General features: G+C 33.2%; 2 protein-coding genes across 2 annotated transcripts; one reads left to right on the top strand and one right to left on the bottom strand.

Annotated features, from left to right (window-relative positions):
* Positions 1 to 5,338: 5,338 nt before the first annotated feature.
* On the top strand, positions 5,339 to 13,421 carry LOC130802672 (30S ribosomal protein S9, mitochondrial). The gene is made up of 4 exons (XM_057666683.1): positions 5,339 to 6,045; positions 10,372 to 10,812; positions 12,597 to 12,677; positions 12,853 to 13,421. The coding sequence occupies exons 1-4, from the start codon at positions 5,466 to 5,468 to the stop codon at positions 12,942 to 12,944; spliced, it is 1,194 nt and encodes a 397-aa protein (XP_057522666.1). The 5' UTR covers positions 5,339 to 5,465; the 3' UTR covers positions 12,945 to 13,421.
* A 3,751-nt stretch (positions 13,422 to 17,172) lies between these two features.
* Positions 17,173 to 24,187, bottom strand: LOC130802673 (pentatricopeptide repeat-containing protein At2g16880). The gene has a single exon (XM_057666684.1). The coding sequence runs from the start codon at positions 24,050 to 24,052 to the stop codon at positions 21,929 to 21,931; it is 2,124 nt and encodes a 707-aa protein (XP_057522667.1). The 5' UTR covers positions 24,053 to 24,187; the 3' UTR covers positions 17,173 to 21,928.
* Between the last annotated feature and the right edge of the window lie 869 nt (positions 24,188 to 25,056).

Consider the following 25,056-nt stretch of genomic DNA (forward strand, 5'->3'; position numbering starts at 1 on the left):
ATTCTTCCAATAAGTGTAGAATTTTCCATCAAACATGGGTGGTCTTTGAGTAGAATATCCTTCTTCCATTCGCTCGTTCATAATTGACATTTTTTGGGAACACTAGGATTCTGCCCTCAGGGTTTCCTGATCTACTGGAAACAGGGCTCTGATACCAATTGTAGACTCAATTAGGAACGGGAACAGCAACAAGAGGGGGGGTGAAATGTTGTTGTTACTAGTTTAAGCGTTTTTGCCCTGTTTTTGCGGAATTGAATAAAATAAATAAAGCTTAAACTTAGAGCGAAATAATTAAAAGAGACAAACGATTTTTACGTGGAAACCTTCTAGGCCTAAATGGAAGGAAAAACCACGACCCCTCGGGATTTCTAAATTCTCCACTATGTTTAAGGCAACTCATTACAATTTCCAGTGCGCTGTCTCCAATTTCCAGTTTTGCTAGAACATCCAACTTGGGAACAGTAGACCTGCTGTCTCCATTTTACATCCTAAGCGATATACTTCTTCTAACATCTTTCGGATCCTTTTGACACGTACATTTCCATGAACCAAGTCATAGGTACTATCAACGATCATAATCACGACCGGATATCAACCTGCACACAATCTCTAAAAACATATTTGTTTAAATAAAGTGTAGTCATCATCAACACTCAAGAGGTCCAACAAACTTGTTTAAAGTTATTATTATATTAAAGTAAAGATTTCCAATGTATTTAGTTTTATTTAACTTATTTTCATTTACTAAAATTACATGAATTTCTTTCTAAACTTGGTTTATTTGATAAACATACTAATTTTGTTTCTTGTTATAAAACTTTATAATATATACAAATAATTTTACAAACTAGATATGTTGACAAAAGCTTATTTTAAATGATTCAATACAAGTACTTATATTTGAATCTAAAGAACATATATTTATCTAATTAGAAAAGATTATGAAAACAAGCTTTTATAATGATATTGTAGTTATTTGGTATTTAAAAACAAGTATTTTTGAATTTTACTTAAAACTATTATCTTACTTCTAAAATTATTTTAAAATAGTAATTGAGTGTATTTTAACCCCATATTTTATAATAGCATCCACATGCAGTTATTGAAGATACCCAACCGTTAGATTGAGGTAGCTAGTGGTAAAATGAAAGATAAGAGTGTAGATTTGTACAAAAGTTAGACTGAATGACAGTTTTACATGATCTGCAAGATACACTAAGTTACTTAACCTATACCCTATATAATTGAGTACTACCACTTGGATACCTTTCCTAACACTCTAAGATTTCTAGAGATACCTTACATGCCCTCATATCCCTCCAGAGATGAGAGAATCATCCCTATCTTCCTACACCTTTATCTCAACAGTTTCTAGCAGCTTACGCAGCCTTCAACATATCATCCTTTTTCTATCGAAATTCTCTTAATGAAGACTATTATATTGTAGACATCCTAAGATTTCCATTAATACCTCACACGCACATATGCAAGCTCTATAAGCTCCTGACCTTCAAGAAAAAATTCACAACTTGTTGTTCCTTTTTGGTCAGTTGTATACCAGAACACAATTTAAAGTGTTTATCCATCTTCCTCTTGCATGTAAAAATAAATTTCATGGTGGTTTTGTACACAAAATCCTCAGTTCTAAGACCCAAGATTTTCAATAATTGGAGCATGAAAGTTAAGTTTTTCCCTCAAACATTTAGGACAACTAAGAGTAAGTGAATTTTGAACACTTTCTATTTTGTGGGTTTTTGACCATCTTCTACTCATTTTAACACTATAGTTTGTTTTAAGGAATTAAATATGGGTCTTGGAGTTGTGAACAATTAAACAATTGAATCATTAGATTTGGGGTTCGGAGTTAGAGGTTATAAGCATTTTCGTAAGACATTCCGAAAAATGACTTATGATGGTGAGGGATTTGTGTAGGGTTCTAGTACTGTTAACTTTTAACATGCGGAAAACTAAAACCTTCCCAAAACCCAATTATTGACATGATATGAAACAAGTAAATATCGAGATGAAAAATTATACCTTTGTAGCTTGAATCCATTAGCAAAATATAATAACGAGATAAGAACCACAAATGAATTTCCTCTAGTGAAGTCCACTAATAATGTCTCGTAAGACCCCGTATACTAGTACATATGATAAAGCTCAGAAACTTCTTTTGTATATCTCAATGAAAAGGTGTAATATAATCTTATAAATACACACTAGCTAATAGTATACGTTTTTGTCAATAATATCAACATTTGTTTTTATAGTAAATGGCAATATAACATGATAAAGGGAAAATTAGACTATTCATCTTTTCAACCTTAGCTTACAAAATGAGGATTAATAACCTCATTAAACCCACCATATAATTAGACATAATAAATGTAGGAGTTACACTACTATTTAACAACAAATTAATATAACGATTATATTAAATTGAGGATTATGTCTAATATCTAGTCTTACTAGATTAGTCACATGAACCTAGACTTATATAGGTCCAAACACACAAAATAGTCTCACACATTGGTATAGTGTGACCCTGTAACATTTGGAAAATTAATATTTTAAGACGAGTAAGTTTAAAAGAATTATCAGTGCGAGAATGATCTTAAATACACATGACATAAAATATTCTCAATTTAATTTCTCTTCTTTTCCTTTTCTTTTTTTTTTTAAAAAAACCCCAAACCCTTCCTTCTTTCTCTCACGCGAGGAACTCAAGGGAAATCAGGCAACCATTTTCTCCTCCTTTCCCTTTCGTATGAACAAAAAAAAAAAAAACAGCAAGATCACCTTCCTCCTTCTCTCTCGCCGCCATACCCTTCGAAAATGGCGGATTTACACTGAAATTCTTCAACTAATAGTCGATCTCCTTCCCTTCACAACATTCCTCTTTGAATCTTCAAATCCCTATTTCTCTAAATTCTACGAAGAAAACGTCAATGGCTGCCAGGGCATGACTGTTTTTCTTCCCTCTAATCTTCGAAGGACCTGCGTGCGAAATCAGTAAGTCCTTATTCTTCCCTTCGTGATTTTCAAAGTAGATTATCTATACTTCTACATTCTTGATTGTTTTGTGTAAATTATGGCTAATTGATCTTTCTTGTTCATTTCCTTCTGAATTCGAACCACAATGAGTATAGAATCATCTGAAAATTTCCCTTCCTTGACCTTGAATTCCGCCGATTTGGGGAAGGAATCAGTGAGTTTTGGTCCTGTTGATTAAACATCAAATCCAAGCCGAAAATAAAGCTATGAACCTGAATTTTCCGTTTCTTGCTGCTGTAAACAGAAGGTAGTCCTTCTTGATTTCTTTCCTTGTTTTTCCTTAATAATTATACTCTTATTCATATACTTTCCCTTGTATAATCTTTCATTCATGTGTTAAACCCTAAATGTTGTTGAATCTTGGAATGTGTATGAGTTAGTAGATGAGTCATTAAATTGGAAATTCATGGAAAATGTGTTATTAGTGAGTTATGTGATGATGAGAATTTAAGTGTGGGCTATGATTTTAGTAGTAGATTATTTGAAGGATTTAGTTGTGGTTAGATTAGTGTTCTTGGATGAAAGAATAATCTTTTCAAATTATGGTAATGGTTAAATGTTGATTGATTGGTTGTTCTTGAAAGTATTTAGGGTTCATGTGGAAACTATTAGCTGAATGGATAAACTAGCTGAGTCCTTCTTTTGGATGGTTTGTTAATCTTGTTTAGTTTCTTGGTTTTGAGTCTAGATGAACATGGAAGTGTTTGAATTGGAATACAAAGGGAATTGTGGAGACGTATAATCTTTACAAGAATATAAGCTAGATTAAGACAAGGTTATATATTTTGATGATATTGAGGGTTGGAGTTAGATCTTGCACAATCTCTGAAATAAGAAATATTAGAATAGAAGATGGAACTAAGATGCATTCTTAGGATGAGATGCAACGAGCTATATGAACCTAGTTGTAGTATCGCATGCTTTGTTGTGATGCTATATTTGTTTGCTCAGGAGGCGACATTATCGAGGAGCCCTTCTAGTGATCGCGGAGTACCAGACTTAGCTTCTTGAAGTGTTCTTTCTGGTGAGCAGTAGCAATCCCTTAAAGAGTCTGATCAGACTACATTCTTGAAAATAAACTTTTTACTAAAGCTCTTTTGAGATTGGAAATTGTTGAGACAAATGTTGTTGTGAATGCTTATGCTGATATTATGATATGGTCAATGGATCGGGCTTGCGAGCTGGTCATTGACGGAGTTGAGGAACATTGTTCCCTGCTCCCTGTTTGAAGCGAATTGTCATTGAGATATTGACTAGCTTCACCCGAGAGTGACATAGCCTTAGAGCTATGGATGTTCCTCTCAACTAGACTCCCTGTGCGCACATAGATGTAGGGAACTGATGTTGCTTTTAAACCTAAGATATGATTTACTGTGTTTTGTTATTTTGGATTGTTACTTCTCATTCAGTTTAATCTGCTTCTATTGTTCCCAATTTTTTTTAGTTTCTTTACAAATCCGAACTAGTCGGAAATGGTGGATTAGCGGAGTTGATTAGAGTTTCCAAGGATGTTATAATGAGCTGAGTACGTTAGAGTTTTGTAGTTTTGTACTAAGCTTTGGTAACATATATATATTAGTCTAGACTGTACTAGTTATAATCGGACTTTTATAGAGACTTTTATGATTACTTTATGTATTAGATAGATGTTTGGATTGAGAATTAGCTGATTTAGTTATGATTTAGAACTAAAGACTCTTTGCGCAAGTTTTGGGATTGAAATTCGAGGTTCTTGGGAAGTAAACCTCGTGATGTCTCTGTTTACTCAGTCAACGGTAAGTCGGATTTTTACAAACCCAATAGTTTTAGTGACATCAAGCTCGTACCATTATCAAATAACGGTTCAATGACGTTTATTGGTCTCTAGTAAAACATAAACGTTACTCAATATAACACCCGAATTCCCTTCCGTCCTTTACGGTTAAAAGAAAAGGAAAAGAATTTAGATAAACGTTAAATATTGTAATGCATTCAAGGGAGAATGTTAGAAGTAGATAGAATTGGCAGTGAATGCATTGAAAGAAACAATGCTATCCTTTCCTACAGTTGCAAATAGTACATGAATAGTGTTGTAATGCTTAGTATAAAAGCATGACTCTTGTATTGTAAATATATGCGAATATACTGATATACGAACCATATATAAATTCTTTATACTACTTTTCCCCTTATATTCTCCCTATATTTTAAAACACAATAATAATAATAAGCAATTTCAGTTTCTAGTAGCTAATTTACAAACAATAACCCAATATCTAGCCTTATGTATGCGATTGAAGATGTTCATATAGAGTTGTCCCGTAATGCAAAGTTGACCTGTTTTAATGTGGAACAGTGGAAGTAAGTCTTCCCTTCCAAAACTAAATCTGAGAAACCCTTGTAAAACCCTGTAGACACCTCACGCCATAGCAATGCTCGGACGCTTCATTGCTACCTATTCTCGCCATTTTCGACACTTTTCAACGTCTCTCTTTCCTCCTCCTCCTCCTCCTTTTCCTCCTATTCGGTCTTCTCAAATCCCTAAAATTCATTCTACCCATTTCGTCGCTCGCTATTTATCCACCAGCAATAATGGCAACAACAACAACGAAAATAATTCCAATTCAGATTCGAATTTCTGGAATATCTCCCAGGAAAACGATGGTGTTGATGCTGTTTTCGGTATCCGTGATGAGAATTTGACAGGAACGAAAAATGAAGTGGGGAAAGTATCCGGAACAAAAACATGGAAATTTACAGAAAACGAGAATGTGAGGAGTGAGGGTGTTTTTGAGGATTTTGGAGTGGAAGAGAGCAGTGATTTCTCTCCAACTCCTGATTTCGAGCCATGGCAATTTAATGAGGATGATAAATCGGTGGATATGTTCGGTATTATTGGTGCTGTAGGTGAAGGAACGAGTGATGTAATTGAGAAAGAAGATGAAATGGTGAATGCTGCTAAAAAATTAGAGCTTGAAAAGGAAGAAAAAGCTCTTTTGGAGGTTCTCAATGGTGAGTTTTTTGCTCCCTTGTCTTTTCATATGATCTATCATCTATAATTGATTTATATGATTGTCTTTATAAAACGTTTCCAGTTTTCATTTTTGATGCTATATGCACATAAGATATGGTTTATTTTTGATGCTATTGTAGTGTACTTATTGAGTTCCATTGCAATTTACTTCTATATGCTCGTTAGATATGTTTTCTTTTTGACGCTATTATTGTTTACTTGTTGAGTTCTATTGCAATGTATATGCACACAAAATATATTCTTTTGAGGGAGGGGGTTGGATTTGTAGGATTTGTAGGATTTGAGGTGTAACACGCGGTTTTCAAACTTATCTGATGAAATAAACACATAGCAGCAGTTTGCCGTGCTCTTGCTAGGTGCCTTTACCCTATAGGTAGGAATTAGTTAGATTATTGAAACATCTAATGGGAAATGGTAGATCAGGTTGTCAACAAATCATATTAAAAGTAGTACATTATTGAAATGCGTTTCTTCAATTTATGCTATTGTATTGGAGTCAATGTGAACAACAAAGCCGGTCAGGACCAAGTTTTGAATCTGGTGCAAAAGCCTTAGTATGTATATGCCTTTAGCTACATGACTCAATTGAATATATCAATATGAGAGATTGTCTCAAAGAAAGAGCGTACTTTATTTGCCCTTTATCTTTAATACTATTCTCTAACAATGAACATGAATTTGTATGATTATCCACTTATATCAACTTCTCCATTCATTCTTAGTATTGTAATATGCTCGCACAAATTCCAGTTCACGTGTTTTCATCATTCATGTTGTCTTTGACTCTTATCTTTTTCTTTTAAGCTCTTAAAAGTTTTAACCTTTAACTTTTCTAATTACATTTTTTTTAGTCCTCTTTGTTAATGACAAACTAATGTAAACAAATTTCCTAATTTTATCTTTAATTTGACACTGAGATTTTTTTTCTATCTTCATTTCAAATCATATCATCTTAATATGCATATCTCAATTACCTCAATCTTCTTACAATGATCTCTTTCAAAATTCCTTTTTGTGTAGTAGAATTTTCCTTATAACCTTAGTGACGGGCCTTAATCACATAATACTATAGCTCTCCATTTGAGCCCTTTGCACTAAAACCTATCCTTTACATCTTGATCAACATCGTTGTGGTTGTGAAAAATTTAAGTCAATGTATTTGAAATAGTCACTTGGAGGGAGCTACATTTTATCTAGATTTACCACATGTCTGCTATAATCCTTCGTGTTCAATGATATGTGATACTCTATCTTACTTTGATTTAATTAAAACTCTTCGTACTCTTTAACATGGCCTCATGTACCACTTATATTGCATTGGTTTTATTGTTCTTGTACTTTGCAATGTTTTACCCATAGTTACATTATCCTTGAGCTAAATAATAATCTTTATTCTTCATTGAGAATTTTTCTTCCTTATTCCACCTTAAGCCACAAAAAAAAAAAAAAAAAAAAAAAAAAAAAAAAAAAAAAAAAAAAAAAAAAACACCAAAACCATCTACATTGACTACAAAAGCCATTTTGAACCTAAGACTAAAACCTCTTTTTTGCACTGTGCACGAGTAACAGAAGTGTCTATCTTTGTTTATGTTGAATATGCTTCATCCTCATTTGTCCAGTCAACTTCTTTAAGACTCTTTCTTGTCCTTGTTTTCATATTTGCATTCCTTTATTTTAGATTTTACGCTTTGATTCTTCCTTTTCCTTGAATTTCTTTTGCACGATCTTAAATGCATTTGAATATTGATGATGAGGAGTTTGCGCCCTACATATCAACCTTAAACTGACCTTAGAGTTTTACTACATGTCATTTCTCCCGGTTGGAAGTTATTGATTTGGATCATCTATAAGTTACCAATTAATTTTCACTTTGCATGTTAAGTTGTAACAAATTATATGCTTCATGCTTGTTTCCTATATTTTTCGTTCTATATTCAAAGTGATCATGGTTATCTTCAACGTCACTTTGGTCATTCTGACCTAAATAAAAAGCAAAATGTTTATTTAATGTTGGTGTTGGGGATTCTTTGCATCACTCCATCTAATTCCCTCCAAAATTTCTTTCGAGTGCTTCAATGCTCTCTCTCATGCTTACCCATTTGAGGTGTATATGCACTAATGACCTTTGATATTTCTTTTTCATACACAAGCTTCACCCTTTTATCATTGATTTTACAGGCAGCTCCATCACATTATTGGCGATATTTAAATCCATCACAATACAAACCCCGTTTTTCTCCTATCTTTCTTTGATTACTACTATTTGCATATTTTCTTCTTATATTATTGAATGTCATGTATTTTCACTAAAGCATTTTATCTCTTGCATACAAAGAACGTTAATATTTCATTTTGAAATAACATTTACTAACTATAAGCACCTCAAAAAGAATTCCAGCGTATCAAGATGCCAATCTTAGCTTATTTAATTCTTTTCTTTGTTCTCATATCTGTTAAAGCTAATAATCTTTGTTCATTTGACACTAGTGTGCTCTCTAAATTCCTTATTCAATTGACATCACATTTGGGAAATACGACGTGCTACTAAAGGATGACCTATAAACCCTTGCACACTCAAATATACACCTGGGATTCGAAAGTGATTCCGCATTATTTTCAATTTGGCTTATGTTATTGGATTTGACTTTTTTTATGTAAGTGATGTGCCTCATTGAATAAGGGGCGTTGCACTACACTTGCCTTATGTTATTTTCAATTCTGCATGATTTTCAATTTGGCTAGTTGCGTTTTTAATGAAGTGATAACCTATAATCATTTGCATACTTAACATTACACTTGGGTTTTTAGGAAGTGATGTGCCTCATTGAATAAGGGGCGTCGCACACTTATTTTTAAAAAAGCGCACCTCGCTTTGCGCCTTGTGCGCCTTGAGCTTAGGCTCGACTGTAAACGCCTTGAATAGGTAAGGAAAATCCCACTACAAGAGACGTGCACCTTGGACGCCTCGATGCGTTTCATTCTTTGTGCGCCCAGTGTGCTTCTTTGTTGGCTCAATAATTAACTTATGCTTGTTTGTTTGAAAAAGAAATAAACTCAAAACCCAAATTTTCTTGAAAATGAAGTTCAAAAACCGTCGCTCCTTTGAGTAAAACAAAAAGCATGTAAATAAGAAGAAAATAACTTTGGGAACTCTTCATATCCTCATTATGATAGTTATGTGCTAATGTGATGTCTACCGCAAGGATAATGAATGTTTTCAAGATTGTTTATACTAAAATGTGAATATCATGTTGTTTGATGTATTATACTTCCTTTGTTCTTTTCTACTTGCACCGTAGTTGACTTCGACATTATTCATCAAGCAAATTGACTTTCATATTGTGGGTAATCGACAAGTTAAAACATAGTCATATGAGATCTTGTTTGAATCGTCTCGATTTAAAGCTTATTAATTTCTAGTTTCCATAATTTTTTGATATGTATAATTCGATATATTAACGATTAAATTCGTACATTGGAGAGTGTGAAAAAGCAAATGGTGCAAGTAAATTAAAACGAAGGAAGTATATGTTTTGAAATTGATTTATAAGCTTTAGCAAAAAAGCATACCTTGCGTCTGAAAAGTTTGCTTCTTCGCCTAACCTTTTGCACCTCCATGTACCTTGTGCTTTTTAAAACTAAGGCCGCACGCTAATTTCAATTAAGATTATGATATAAGATTTGATTGTTGGTTGTCACTATCCTATCACAACTCACCTCCTTTACTCGGGCTTAAGACTAATAATGGATGCATGTTTTCACTTATAGTGCTAGGTGATGAAACTATGCAAGCCTAAAATTTAAGGAATCTTGTAAAAATAATGCATGTCTTGAATCCGGCTAGGCTAGTTGCATTTTTGATGTAACTGGTCTTATTTTTTTCTATTTTACTTACATTTTTAAAACCTTTGGATGAAAGGTTTTCAAGGTAATGCCATGTAATTTGATTCGAGGCTATAGCTTTGTGTTGCATTGGTGCTAGCACATAACTGAAAGTTTTCAAGGGTGAACCTTCTAAGTACGATATTTCTTGTATTTCATTGTACCCACTGGTTGCTTTAGTGAGCTTGTGCGTTGTCTATTTCTTGTGTTCAGTGAACTCATCTTTTTGGTATAGGTTAAACTTGAACTTGGTACATTTAGATTAATACAACCCCATATACATACATGTTTCCAAGTTTCCCTTCTTGCTTCACTTATAAACTTTTTAATGTCAAAAGATTCCATTTAGTCTCTCTATCATCTTATCTATGTATTCTTTGTTTTGTAGTTTTTGTTATTGAAGCTTGTTTAAAATATTTCAGGTCCAAACCGTGCTTTTGGTGATCTAGTTGCAGCATCTGGAATCACTGATGAGATGTTGGATAGTTTGATTGCCTTAAAGAATTTTGAGGATATTGATGGATTGCCTCCTCTGTCACAAATAGAAGATGAACACTATGAGAAGACCTTAAGAAAATCAACTAGATATGAAATGGAGCTTCAGAAACAGGAGGAAGCTGCGAAATTACGAGTCAGAGTAGTGGATGAGAAGGGAAGAGCTTATGGGACAGGGAAAAGAAAGTGTAGTATAGCTCGTGTTTGGATTCAACCTGGAGAGGGGAACTTTTTGATCAATGACAAGCAGTTTGATGTCTATTTCCCAATGCTTGATCATCGTGCGTCTCTTCTTCGACCATTTTCTGAGACAAATACAGTGGGTCTTTGGGATGTCAAATGCACTGTGAAAGGAGGTGGTGTCACTGGTAAGTTCTCTCTTAGACTACTAATAGTTGTGGTTTTGGATGCTTTCAATTGAACAAACTAAAGACAGCTCAATACCCCTCTGCACTTGAGAATTATTTAGTAGGAAATGCACACTTTTTAAATTTGTATGTGATTAGTGAATAAAACCCTTAAAGTTGTGGCCTTGTTAAGTACATTCTATGTGGTCTTTTTGGATCCCGTATATTGTTGTATTGGTATTTGTAGGATCTTGTTGTACCCTTTAATGCTCTACTGACTTCTTTTTACTAAGGCTACAATGTTTAAGCATTGTATCTGGTGGAACTGTTAGAATGTGATTTTCTTTTGAAGGGGGCTTCATCAATCATAATGATCATTAAGATGTTCATGCCAAAGCTTTCGACCATGGCAAATAGTTGTGTGGTTTTTCATAAATAATAAAGTACAACTTTTTTGAGTTGAATGCTTTGCATCACATCATTTAATTCTTCATAAAATTCTCTTTGATTGCTTCCTTTGATCCCACTTGAGGCGCATATGCACTAATGACATCCTATTCTCTTGCATTGAAAAATTTCACTTTCGAATTTATACCATTAATTTTACACATCTCTACCACATCATTGGCTAATCACTCATTCTTGTTAATTTGTGCACTTCTAATTTATGTCAAACTTACTAATGGTGTTTGCTAATGGGAGTCAATTCGAAAACAACCTCTTTGTTTTAACTAAGATACAGTTGCACAACTTCCAAACTTGCTTAGGTGGAAGCCTAGATAGAAGACATTTAATGGCATTAGTGTAAGCCACAAGATCAGAATAAATTACTTTAGAAGGTTAACATGATTCGAAATCAGAAAGATGAAGACATTTCTATCAAACTCTAATAATGGTACATACATCTAACATAACGCTAAATTTTACATTGTATATGCCTCAATACTAAGTGCAATCCACAAAGTTGTAGCTCTTCTTACAAGTTTGTCTTAGATTTCTGTTAGTTTGAATACCTAGTTGAAGTCTAATGGTCTTTTATGCTGAAATCAGAGGGTAAGGTAAGCTGGTATCTGCAGACCGTGATCAAGGTAAAATGTAGTGCTTTTTTTGACTTTACATGTTTGCTTCTGAGTTTTCCACTAGCGTTAGGCTATTTCCTAGTTTATTACTTGAAAGACACAAGTTGTTTGGTTTTGTTCATGCACTTCCTTCCATAAGGTGTCTTTAATGGAATTTTGGTTGCTACATGCCTACATGTACTATAAAGGCAGCTGTAGATATGCTATTATCTCGCACATTTTTTTTGCCTTTCTAGAGTTTGTGGCCTTTGGGCTCCCAACATTGTATGCATTCTAGTATTTTCCCCGGCGATCATTGTCATGAGAATAAGAGTGGTTAGGTTCATTATGACGTGGTGTGATTGTTACCAAGAACTGTCTACTAATTACAATCTAGCAATAGACATTGGTAGTGTTTGGCAAACGACCGATAGCTGATAGAAGTGGCTAATTCAACCATCTATTGCTTTGACCACATTTTGGTGGGAGCAACGTCTTGTTGTTGATTAGCTGATTCATAACAAGTTTCAACCAGCTAATCTTCTAAAAACTAGCATTAGATAAAGGTAAAATTGTTAAATTAAATTTATACCTAAATAAGCTAAAATTGTTAAATTAACTATTTTGCCAAATACCCCTAATTAGGTAATTAATCTATTAATATTTGTTCCCATATTTTTCTTGCTTCTACCTTTCATTTTTTTTTTGTAATGAATGAATTGGGGTATTGACTTTTGTCTGCACCAGGTCAAGTTGAAGCAATACGGTTAGGCATCAGCCGGGCATTACAATGTTGGGAGCCTGGATTGCGTCCTCCGCTCAGAGAAGGTATTAGATCATGAGGGTTAATTTACACTGTAATATTTTAGGCCGATTGCATTCTTTGACTTTTGGTGTCCATGTTAATGTCTTATTTCATACTCTGCATTTTGTCCTTCCTACATGGATATGTATGGCTGTGCTTAATCTGATGACCCAATAACATTTTGGTGTTACATTTCAGCTGGGTTCTTGACAAGGGATCCTAGAGTTGTGGAGCGGAAAAAGCCGGGTAAAGCAAAAGCAAGAAAGAGTTTCCAATGGGTCAAGCGTTAATACGATACCTACGAGCATTTCTTATTATCTTGCGTCAGTGCAGCACCCTCAACCTCAATTGTCACTTTGCCGTAGGGAAATTTGAATCGGTTTTTTGGGTTTCCTAGCTGCATGCTACATGTTGGTCTTTTTGTGCCTGAAAAATGGAGAAAGCATGTTTTAGTGCTAAATGAAACACCTCTTCATGTTTTTATTTTTCTTTTAACTTGACGATACAACCTACCAAAGGGCGATGTGCAACCGCTGTGTCAAGTTTTAATAATTACCCGCAAGCATATGTGTTGTAGCAACCGGGTCTAACACAAGGAGGATTGACCCTATTATTTGAATTTGCTTTTATTTTATTTTATTTTTTTTTATTTTTTGAGTGATGAACTTGCTGTTATAGATTGTGAAATAGTTAAGGCTGGTTGTCATTTTTATCTAAACTAAATTATATATTTTAAACTAATAAAAAAAATACTAATTAATGGCCCATTCGGTATTATAGTGATTTTTTGTTTTTTATTATGTTTTTTCATTATGGAAGTCAATGAATATATATGTTCTATAATAAATAAAAAAATTAGTTAAATTTATAAGGAATATGTTGATTTAAAAACGGACAAATCGAAAGTGAAAATTACCTTTTTTTATTTTTTATTTTTGGTCTTTAATTTTTCAGATTATTGAAAATTAGAAATAAAATGATAACAAATGGGCTCTAAGATAAGATAATTTGTTTTTTGAAAGTAAGATTAATTTGTGTATTTATAAAAGAACAAAGAATTAGAAGAAAGAAATTAGGGGACTTATCATCAATTAAAAGGTTAATAAAAGCCCTAAAATTGACTTTAAAATATTAATTGTTTATATAAACTTGAAGAGATAATACAAGCATTAATTATGAAGATTTGTACAGTAAAAGCAATCTATTACAAGTTTACAATCACTGATCAATAAAACTTACAAAGAAGAAAATTTGAACTTGCACTTGAACAGACACACTATGAAAGGACTATGAATAGTTTTCCTAAAAATATTATTCCGCTCATGGTTATCAGAATACCGATTCTGATCTACGATTCAGCGATCTTACAATTCAAAAATATGCGATCGATCCAGATTGTAGATGAAAGCTTAATGTTTGTAAAATCGTGCAATCTTATTTAGCTAAAAAATTTAAGTGGTGAGATCATAACACGATTCTAAGATCTTACGATGCAAGAATTCGATCCTACAAGGGTCTACAATTTCTACTAAGCAAAGGGGATGCAAAACGGCAACTGATCAGAAGGATTTTGCTCCTCCAAGAGTTTGACTTGGAGATTAAAGATAAATAAGGGAGCAAAAAATGTTGTTGAAGACCATTTATCGAGGTTGACTTCAGAAGCTAGTCATGATGAGCTTCCAATTGATGATTCATTTCACGATGATCTCTTGTACGCAATCTCCACTATCGGTAAGACACCATGGCTCACTGATATGGACATTTACTTGGCAAGTGGGGGTAAAGCCGGTCAATCTTGAACCTTATGCAAAGAAGAAATTCATGTATGAGGTGATCCATTCCTTTTTATGGAATGCTCTAATGGGATTGTTAGGAGGTGTGTTCTGAATGAGGAAATAGAGTTAATTCTGCAACACTAAGTCAAATACATCTTGGTGGCTTGTGATTATGTTTCGAAATGGGTCGAGGCAATTGCCACTTCAACCAATGATGCAAGGGTGGTGAGTAAATTTTTATGAATGTCATATTTTCTCGATTCGGGATACATACGGTGTTGATTAGTCAAAATAGTACTCATTTTATTGAACATAAATTTGAGGCTCTGCCTTACCACACTCACTTTCAAGTGGGCAAGTCGAAGTATCCAATCGAGAAATCAAGACTATTCTTGAGAAAACTGTTGACCTCCCTCAAAAAAATGGTCTTAAAAATTGAGTGATGCTCTTTGGGCTAATTGAACAACCTTTAAAGCATGTCATCTTCTTGTACATTGCTCTACCTATTTCAAGCTAATAGTCTTTCAGAGAACATATAAAGTAGACCTTTAAAAAATAACCATACATTTCAAAACTCATCAAACAACACCGGTAACATAAGATCAAGCACAAGCTTTAACCATACAACTAAGAAAGAAAGAGGCAGTATCTACCCATAAGGGGTCGTAGCAGGAAACCCACAGCAAGATTCAGTAATTGCCCGAACACGAACAGTTCATCTCCCTCCGCATCTTGGATTCTTGGTTATGTCATTGTCTTACAACACAGATTCATCTGAACGTCAGTGATCATGCTTGCAATAACAGCAGATCGTGTCATCCACTGCCATAAACGTCTTCATGATGTGTTCAATTGTCACCATCAAAAGGGAGGGGCAGTACAACAACACTTTTGCTCTCCAATTTACATGCTCATGCCTCATCCTCAACCTTCAGCAACACACTTATTCCTTCTCATAGCTCTACATTCCGTACTCATCAAACACACCAAACTTTCGGATAAAAGGAATGCTAGAAGTAAATTTTCTATAACATAAATGGAGGGTGATTTTTACCTTCTATTTGTTAACAAGTAACCGGAAAATTTTACAGATTGAACTGTATTTCAATATTTGTCACAACAGTTTCGGTCTGTGGATGTCATATGCAATAGCATGCAGTCTTACATCCAAGATTCAACAAGATAACACTAGTAGAGTCTAGAGAGGTGGTAAAGAAAATATGCTTACAGAACACATTTCAAGAGAAGCAAAATGGTGAAAAGAAGTAGATATATTACATTTCCAGACCAAGGAAGTTAGTATAATTTTGGTAGGAAAATCATTTAATAAGTTTAATGGCCATGCTTATTATACACCAATCTCACAAAATTCATACCAAAGTGTAACCGCCTCGAATTATGAAGGCAAATACTAACTAAAGTTTAGTATTAATCAAGCGAAAGCTTAATTTTGCCAACACAATTAAGTGGTTACTTAAAGGTTAAACCAATGCAATATAACAGAAGTCTTAACTGTCTAAAATAAAGAAAAATTACAACCAAATCGAAATAAGTTTAAAGTTCAAATTACATCTTTAAAATAGTCCAAACCTAAACAACTAAACTTATTAGTCTCTGAAATACAATAAAGAGATCTAAATAAAAGCGGAGTCATACTCCAACTCGGGTTTATCTTCCGCTCACATATCCATTCTCCGTCGAGGTGCCATAGGGGTTTACTTTAAAAACAAAACCATTAGAAAAACTTACAAAGCATAGTATCAGCAAAAAGGTTGAGTATAAAAACACTAGTGTCCGTCAAATAAGTTATTAAAACATTTTGATTTGAGAAAATTCATTTTGAAATATGCTTTTTCATTTGATAAATCATATTATCATTTAAACCCAGTTCAATGGTTCTATAGTCATTTCAAATTTTCATTTTTCATCATAAATTATAAGATCTCGATGGATCCAAATCAATTTCAAACTAATATCATAAGTTTGCATGGGTACTCTGTGAGTCATCCTGTGACTCGTTTGGTAGTCGGTCTACCGTCCGCAACATGTCCGGCAAGTGTAACACAATGGTATTGTGAACAATACATGCTCATCATTGGTGACTCGTTTAATCATGCACACAACATTTGTTGTGGCATATCTACCCGCCATTTAGGCTAAAACATTTTTGTATATAATATATATCTTGTAATTTCAATAGCATTTGAAAAGTCAAAATTATTAACTTTTTCCATATGATAAACATCTTTTATTTGCAACATAGTAAACATACTTTGTTTGCAACTTAGCAAAATCAAATCATAATCTTTCCCACATGGGTAAAACATGCTTAGCATAATCATATTATCAAACATAACCTTTGTATTATATTGGGGAATCACTAGCATGTATGGAAATGCATCGTAACAAAAGGTGATTAAAGTTCAATACAATTTTTCAAGAAAACCACTAAAATGTTTCGATTCAATCCTTCTTAAAGTAAATATAATACTTTTATTAGCCCATTTAAACTTATAAAAGTCATATATGATATTTATTATTTTGTATAGGCATTTTATCGATAAATAAAATAAAATCCATTTAAAATTATTTCAGTTTGAATAAAATAATATAAACTTCTATGATATTCCAAATACTATTTTGAGGGATATTAAATTTTAAATAACCATTACAAATCACTTGAGGTATTTTTAATAATTAATTTTGTTATTTTACCGATAAAACAAATAGAATTTATTTAAGTCCATATATGATTACGAAAATCCATATCAATTTTTGTACATGTATATATTGTTTATATAAGTGTCTCATAAAATTTTCATGTCCAAAAGATGTCATTTAGTATTTATTTTATATTTTACCGTTTTCTAACTTACAGATTATTAATAAGCGAGTAAAAATTATTAAGGTCCTTAAACGTCAACAAAATCTTCCCAAACTTTTACTAATTTTATTTACTATCCATATGAGTATGTGATAAAAATTTCAAGTCCATGTGTCTTTATTTGGTAATTATTTCATATTTTACTATTTCACAATTTACCGATAATCAATTTAACGATTACTAATAAATCATGAAAAATTCCAAACTAAATATATTTTGGCAAAATCTTGTTGGAGACATTATAACACGATTTTATCTAATACCATGTTTTATAATAAGAGCATTTAACACCTTAAAATCCATTAAAATATTTTTCAACAAAAAATATCCAAGAGATTTTCTTAACATATAGCTACTGGAAATTACTTTTAAAATGAATTTCAAACATTTTCAAAGTTCATATAATCATTTCCATCACAATAACTTTCACAAAGTAGTGTTAAACATGCCTTTAAACATACAACAATTCATAAAATCAATATGCATGATGTCCACAATAATAATACATGTAATAAATTATTTCATACTCATTTTGACATCATTTTTCAAGATTTAAGAACTTCTCTTTGGAAATTTTATTTTTAAAAACAAGTTTACGCACAAACTTTCCTAACTTGTTCTTAAATTCTTTAAAAATCACCCATGTGACATAACTTGACTCCAAACCTATATAAGTATTCCGTAAGCTCCCAAGTAAGCACTTATGCGTTCTTAGAAGTGGTTCTAACTTCGGGTCCTTGTCTTTCAAGTCTCAACTCCAACTCTTCAACTAAACATATTGCATTCATCCAAAAATCAATAATAATTTTGAATTTCTAACATGCACTTAACTTTCCGTAGTTGGAGTTGTTAAACTAATACTTGTGATGATTTTAACATATTTGGAGTATACTTATTATGTTGAGCAACATACTTAATCAAGTCCCATAATTTTACTTAAATCCTTTAAGTAACAAAATTTATAAGTTTGCAGAAATACATTTTCTTAGTTTCCACTTTTTATAGATTTATATAAGCGATAATTTTTCCTCTTTTTAGTCATAAAATATATCTTTATAACATACTTGATTTATGAGAAAGATTTCATACAAAAATAGTTTTTATATATACTTGTTCTAGTATAAGTTATAAAAACAAAGTTTGTAAACTTAAATTTAGAATACCTTGTAAGAATACTCCAAAGTGGTATGGATGAAGTATAATAACATGAATAATAATTTTATGAATTTTTTATGTTCATAAACTTTATATAGATAGTCTTTTTGTAAGTGTTTTTGTAAGGAAATGAAAGTGTTTTTGTTGGAGATGATTAGAGATGACCTTAGACGTGTTTATATGAATACTTTGAGGAGTATATGATGATTTATTAGTCTGGACAGCAGCTTTTATGCTCTAAAATAGGTGTTTTTCAAATGGTTTTACTGAGATTTTGAAGTAGAAAACATGTAGGACTTGTAGAGGTTTTTGAAGGAAGACGTTTGAACGAATTTGTGAGTGTGTTGAAGTGAAAATGGTGAGTGAATGAGGAGGATAGCACACAGCTTTATGGTTGTTTGGTGGGTTACTTTTGCTCCTTTTCTTGACTCTTGCATGCTAGTAATGATACTCATCATTGACTAGGACAAGAGGGGGTCTTAGGTAGAACATTTAGCTTGTGTGTGTAAGTGAACAACGTGCATGTAATGGAGGAAAATAGGGTAACGATAGCTGGTTGGTTTTAGTTGTTGGGAGGTGATTTTCATCCTCAATTTGATCTATTATAGTATAGGAAAGGTTACTATGGTTGTTTAAAGTTTGGGTACAAATTGTTGTACATTTCACAAGTTAGGCAACTTGTGTTTCATGCTTAAAATCACTTGTATAGTTTTATGAAATATTTAATTTATTTTCAACATGGGTAAATAATGTTTTCGGTAAGTATTATAATTATCTCGAAACATTAAGGGTAGTTGCTCAACTTTATGTTTTACCTCCAAAGTTTACGTACTTGTCACAGTTCATAACTACATTACGAACTAACAAGTTCCTAATCACCGTAGATATCTTCAAATGACTACCATCACTAATTAAATTTTAATTAGTAATGAACAAATATAAAAAAAAAATTAGGCGCTAAAAATGACTAATAAAGTCTCATTAATAATGCGACTGTTTCACAAAGTATCACCCTTTTGAAAAGATTGTATTAGGTGATAACATAAATTTGTGAACAAATTTCCATTTATGATCAGTTTTACCATAGAAATGACATATACATTTCTTGAAAATTTACACAATAAAATATTTCTATTACCACCAATTAGTACCAACAAAACGGTCAAAATTTACACAATAACACATTTCAATTAGCATACACATAGAAAACATGTCCGAACTCACAACGAATTTTCAATACAGCATAAACAAAGCAGGTTTCAACAAACTAAATAAGTAATTGATGTACCATAAAATTATTCTGGATCTTAGTTTTAAAGAATGCAAAAACTGCGAAGCGGACCGAGGCGCAAAAGATCACGTAAAGTTTAGGGTGAAAGCGTGAGCTTTCTATAGGCGAAGAGCACTTTTTCGCTAAACTTAAAAATCACTATTAAAACATATAAAAATGTCATGCATATTTTAGTATCAACAAGCTTAAAATCATTCATTATCCTAGCGGTAAATACCACTTTAGCACATAACTATTATATAAAATATTAAGAATAACAAAGGTGTTTACTTCTTCTTCACTACTTTTTATTTATCTGAAAGAAGCAATGGTTTAAAACTTCATATTCAAGTAAATTAGAGTTTTTAATTTTCTTTATATTTCAAACAATCAAGCATAATTTAATTACCTAGTCCAACAAGGAGGAGCATCAGACACAAAGCCCACAGAGGATTCCTAGGCGCACGCCTCTAGTAGTGGACTTCGCCTCACCTAGCTAAGGCGTTTACAGTCAAGCCTGGGCTCAAGGCGCACGAGACGCAAAACGTGACACGCTTTTAAAACGAAGTTCCAGATATCGACAACATCACTACAAAACTAGTCTACTATGTAACTGATAAAAAGGCTTAATCTCTCGTGCATTTCCATGTGAAATATCAATAGCAAGACTTCAAAATCTAGAATGAGAACTTCAAGTGCATCTTCAAGACAGGACTTCTGACAGTAAATTGAAGGAGAAAACAATCAGATGATCCGAAAGGACAATATCTAACGAACAAAGTACCTTAAAATGTTTGATGAAACTCCTACTTATATCAGAGTTCACGGAAACATCGGATTGAAAGAAAAGGAAATTTTTCATGGAACATTGAAAGAGTGAAACCTACATAATTAGGCATATAAGTAAGAGGTATCCTTAGTAGTTCAAAACTCTTGTGTCTAAATCTTCTAACATTAGCAGACAATAAATGAATTAGCATGAATCTACCAACATTTGACATTCGTAAGCAGCCTAATAGATGATATTGTCGGATATTCTTATGAGCCTCTTGATTATTTCTGTTTAATGATAAAGGGCTAATGCCTCTGCACTTGACACAATTAGCATTGTTCATGTTAGAAGCACATCGCCACTTAACTCTCGGAAACATCAGCTCAAAGCTAAAAGTATTACTTAGTATAGAGCAAATACATCACCCCTTTCCATTACATGGCTCCCACCTAAGCAAGGTATGAGGGGTCGGGCATACACAGTGTTACTAAGGATACTTGCAATAACAAAGAGGTCGTTAATGGATAGAAATATCATCTAAGATTTCATATGAATAAACTACACAGAATTTAATGAGCCACTTAATAATAGTCCATTATAATGTGAAAGAAAAAGAATTATAAATCATTGGATCCTTCAAGAAAAGAACCATAATATAGAGCATAAATAGAACTGTAACGCATAATATTGTGCATAACAAAATTTTAAATGAACTTTAATAATAAAACTCATGATTGCAATAACGATGACACATTTTTGAGGTCAATATTTTAAGTTTTGCGGTTCTCATGGTCTATACTGTAATCACGGTAACGTTAAAAACCTTTACAACATGGTCTATACTGTAATCACGGTAACGTTAAAAACCTTTACAACATTGTGTGCGCAGATAGGTAAGTACACATTAATTTTTAGCGCAATAATCTATCACATTCTAGCCTTTATAAATTCTACTCAAATAAACCCTTCACATAAACCATCACTTTATCATCCTCCTGAAAAACCAATTCCTTAAAGTGATCACACATAAATACATTTCAAAGAATTAAGGCACTCAAGGGCATAAGAGGCGAGTCTTGCCTGACTAGTTTGATGTATGTCAACACATGTTTCATGCAAATGCCAAAAAAAATGCTATCTAATTTGTTAAATAAATCCCTTTGCCAACAAATTAACATCATTATGGACAGAAGAAAAAAAGGCTCCATGTTGAGCAGGAAGAGAAAAAGAACAGCTTGCACTGTTTGTCAAACCCAAGAACCAAGCACACATATCTAACGTAATTAAATGGAGAAAGACAAGAAATATGTCTTCATTTATTAGAATAATTACCTCCTCTAGATTCTTGGTAAATCATCCATTCATCTCCCGAGCCATGGAACCAATTTGGCCATTATAAAACATCAAAATACCAAGTGTCAATGAGCTGCCTTTGATATAGCTTTTTTCCTCTTCAGAAGCCCCTCGATCAAAGTGAAATAAGTTGTCTTATTCACCGCTATTCCTTCCTGAGTAGCGTCTTGATATATGCTCATCGCTTCCTTGTACTTACCCTCTGAACATAGCTGATTTATCTTCTTTGAAAAGTCCTCAGAATCTGAACTTGATTCCACTCTAACCACATCACTCTCAATTGTTACATCCTTTTCAGTCGACATGGAAACAATATGTGACTTTCCAGCCTGAGGAATTCTTTCCTTGAGTTCTTCGGCTTCTGTTATTCTCCCCGCATTCATAAGGGCAGTGGAAATGGCATTATAGGTATACTGATCTGGTTGCAACTTATTTTCTTTCATATCCTTGACAAGGTTCAAGGCATCTTCAAGTCTTCCTTCCTTGCATAGACTTGCTATCAATGTATTATAGGTAACTGTATCAACTTCTTTGCCTTTTGAGATCCACATATTAAAAAGCTTAATAGCTTTTTCTAGCATTCCATCCGAGCAAAGCCCAGTCAGAAGAATATTACATGTATAAACATTAGGCTTACAGCCATTTTCAACCATTTTGTTGTGAAACTGAAATGCTTGCTCAACCTTACCTTCCCAGCAGTAACCATGAATGATCGTGTTATACGTAGTTTCATCAGGAACTAATCCATTATCTAGAAGTTCATTCAACTTGTTAATAGCTTTGTCGGTTTTTCCTACTTTGCAGAGTCCAGCAATGAGGGAATTATAAGTAACAACACTTGGAATGATTCCTTTCTCTTTCATCTCCTCCCAAACTTCCAACGCTCGTTCCTCCTTTTCATCCTTAAAAAACCCCGAGATCAATGTGCCATAGCTCACTTCATCAAGCATATAACCCCGCCCAATGGCACCATGAAGTAGCTGCTGAGCGTAATCGAGCTTCCTATCTTCACAAAGAACACGAAGAAACGTATTCAATGTAAAAGTATCCATCTTCAACCCCTTACTACCCATCTGATTCATCATCTTAAAAGCTTCCGCAAAATCACCCCTTTTGCAGTATGCATCAATCAAAGTATTATAAGACACACGATCCGGAGAAACCCCAGACACTTCCATCTTATGTAGTTCATTAGCCGCGTCCTCAATCTTCCCTTGCTCACAATACCACTTAATCACTATATTGTAAGTAATTGTATTCTTAATCAGTCCCCTACGACCCATCTCATCCAACAATCTAAAACCCTCCTCACCATCTTTACACTTAAGGCATACATTGATCAAAGTATTATAAGTAACCACATCAGGAGACAATTTCAACTTCTCCATCTCATCACGCTTTCTTAAAGCCTCATCAATCTTACCATCATTACACAACCTATTAATCAACATATTATAAGTCCAAACATCAGGCAACAAATTATTCTGAGTCATTAAATCAATAATTTCAGCTGCCTCCTTCAACCATCCCATTTTACAATACCCATTAATCAAAATATTATAAGTATTCTTATTAGGAACCAACCCTTTATTCTTCATATCAAGTAACAAAGATTTAACCTCATTCAACTTACCCTTTTTACACAAAGCATCTAAAATTGTATTATAGGTAATATTATCAGGCAAACAATTAAAATCACCCATGATTTTAATAACATCCAATGCATCATTAAATCGATAAACAGAACAATACCCTTTAATCAAAATATTGAAAGTAATAACATTAGGGGTGACACCAATTCTAGACATATCATCAAACAGTTCTCTGCAAGTTGAAAGAGAATGAAAAGACGGAGACTTTACGAGTGAATTAAGCAAAGTGTTACAAGTAAGCAACTTCGGTTTGATTTTGAGACGCTTCATCTTCTTGAAGATTGAAACTGCAAAATGGTGTTTCCCTGACTGGCAGTACGCAGAAATGGAAGAATCATAAAGGGCTGTGGTGGGTTTAGGGAGGTGGGAAGAAGGATGAAGGAGGTGGTTGTGGAGAGTGTGCTGAGAATCAGAGGCAATAAAGGAGAGTAAGTGAGATTTAGAATCGTTGAATTTGTTGTTTTTGAAGAATTGAGGGAGAAGGGTTAAAAGGGAAGAGAGAGATAAGTTGGGTGGAGTATTTCGGGTGATCGCCATTGTTGTGGAAGCGTTGAGCTTGAAGAAACATAGGAGGATATGACGAGGCCCGAGGGTTTAAACTTTTAAGGTTGGAAGAGCAGAGTCACTATTGGAGGGGGAAACTCGTCAATATTCCGATGGTGGTAAAGAGCATTGAAGTGTGGAACAACACAAGTCGAGACCGTTTCAAACGTCAAACGACTCTATATAATTAATTTATTTCTCCAATTAAATTTTTCACTAACTTTTAAGTGAGATGGTCTTACTGTGAGATCATTTTTATTGGGTTGGTCCAATATATATTCTTTGTCTTAAAATGATTACTTATAACGTTAAAGTGATTACTTATAATTTTAACATGATTACTTTTTATAGTCTTAGAATGATTATTTATAACCTTAAAACGACCACTTATGATCTTAAAGTAATCAATTGAAGAAATGAGCTATCATATGAACCCGTCTCATGGTGAGACGGTCTCATACAAGATGAGCTGTAATTTTTTTAAGATTGTAAGTAAATACATTAACGTTATAAGTGTTTACTTTTTCAAATTATAAATGATCACTTTAAGACAATAAGTGTACATTGGATAACCCCAATAAAGATACTCTCATTTTGTGTTGTTTATTGCTTTGTTCATTTTGGCATTCATAGTATTATTGCATATTTGGTTCATATCTTTGTGCACTACATAGACACTTATTTTCTTCCTTAAATTTAAGGTTATTTGAAGTGTTATTGGTTATTTGATTTCAAAGTGCCTATAATAAAGTTAGACATTGAGAAGTTTAATAGAAATACAAATTTTAGCTTGTGGCAAGTGAAGATGAAGGCAATCTTAATTCAAAATGGCGTTCACAAGGCTCTTAAAAAGGAGAAGAAGAAGTTCATTAATATTAATAAGGCTAAATGAAAAGATATGGATGCTAAAGCTTTATGACCTTACAACTTTGTCTCTCAAATGACGTATTAGAGAAGTTGTGAAAGAGAAAACTTCAAAAGGGATTTGTGAGAAGTTG

The sequence above is a fragment of the Amaranthus tricolor genome, chromosome 16, assembly GCF_026212465.1.
Source record: "Amaranthus tricolor cultivar Red isolate AtriRed21 chromosome 16, ASM2621246v1, whole genome shotgun sequence".
Lineage (NCBI taxonomy): Eukaryota > Viridiplantae > Streptophyta > Magnoliopsida > Caryophyllales > Amaranthaceae > Amaranthus > Amaranthus tricolor.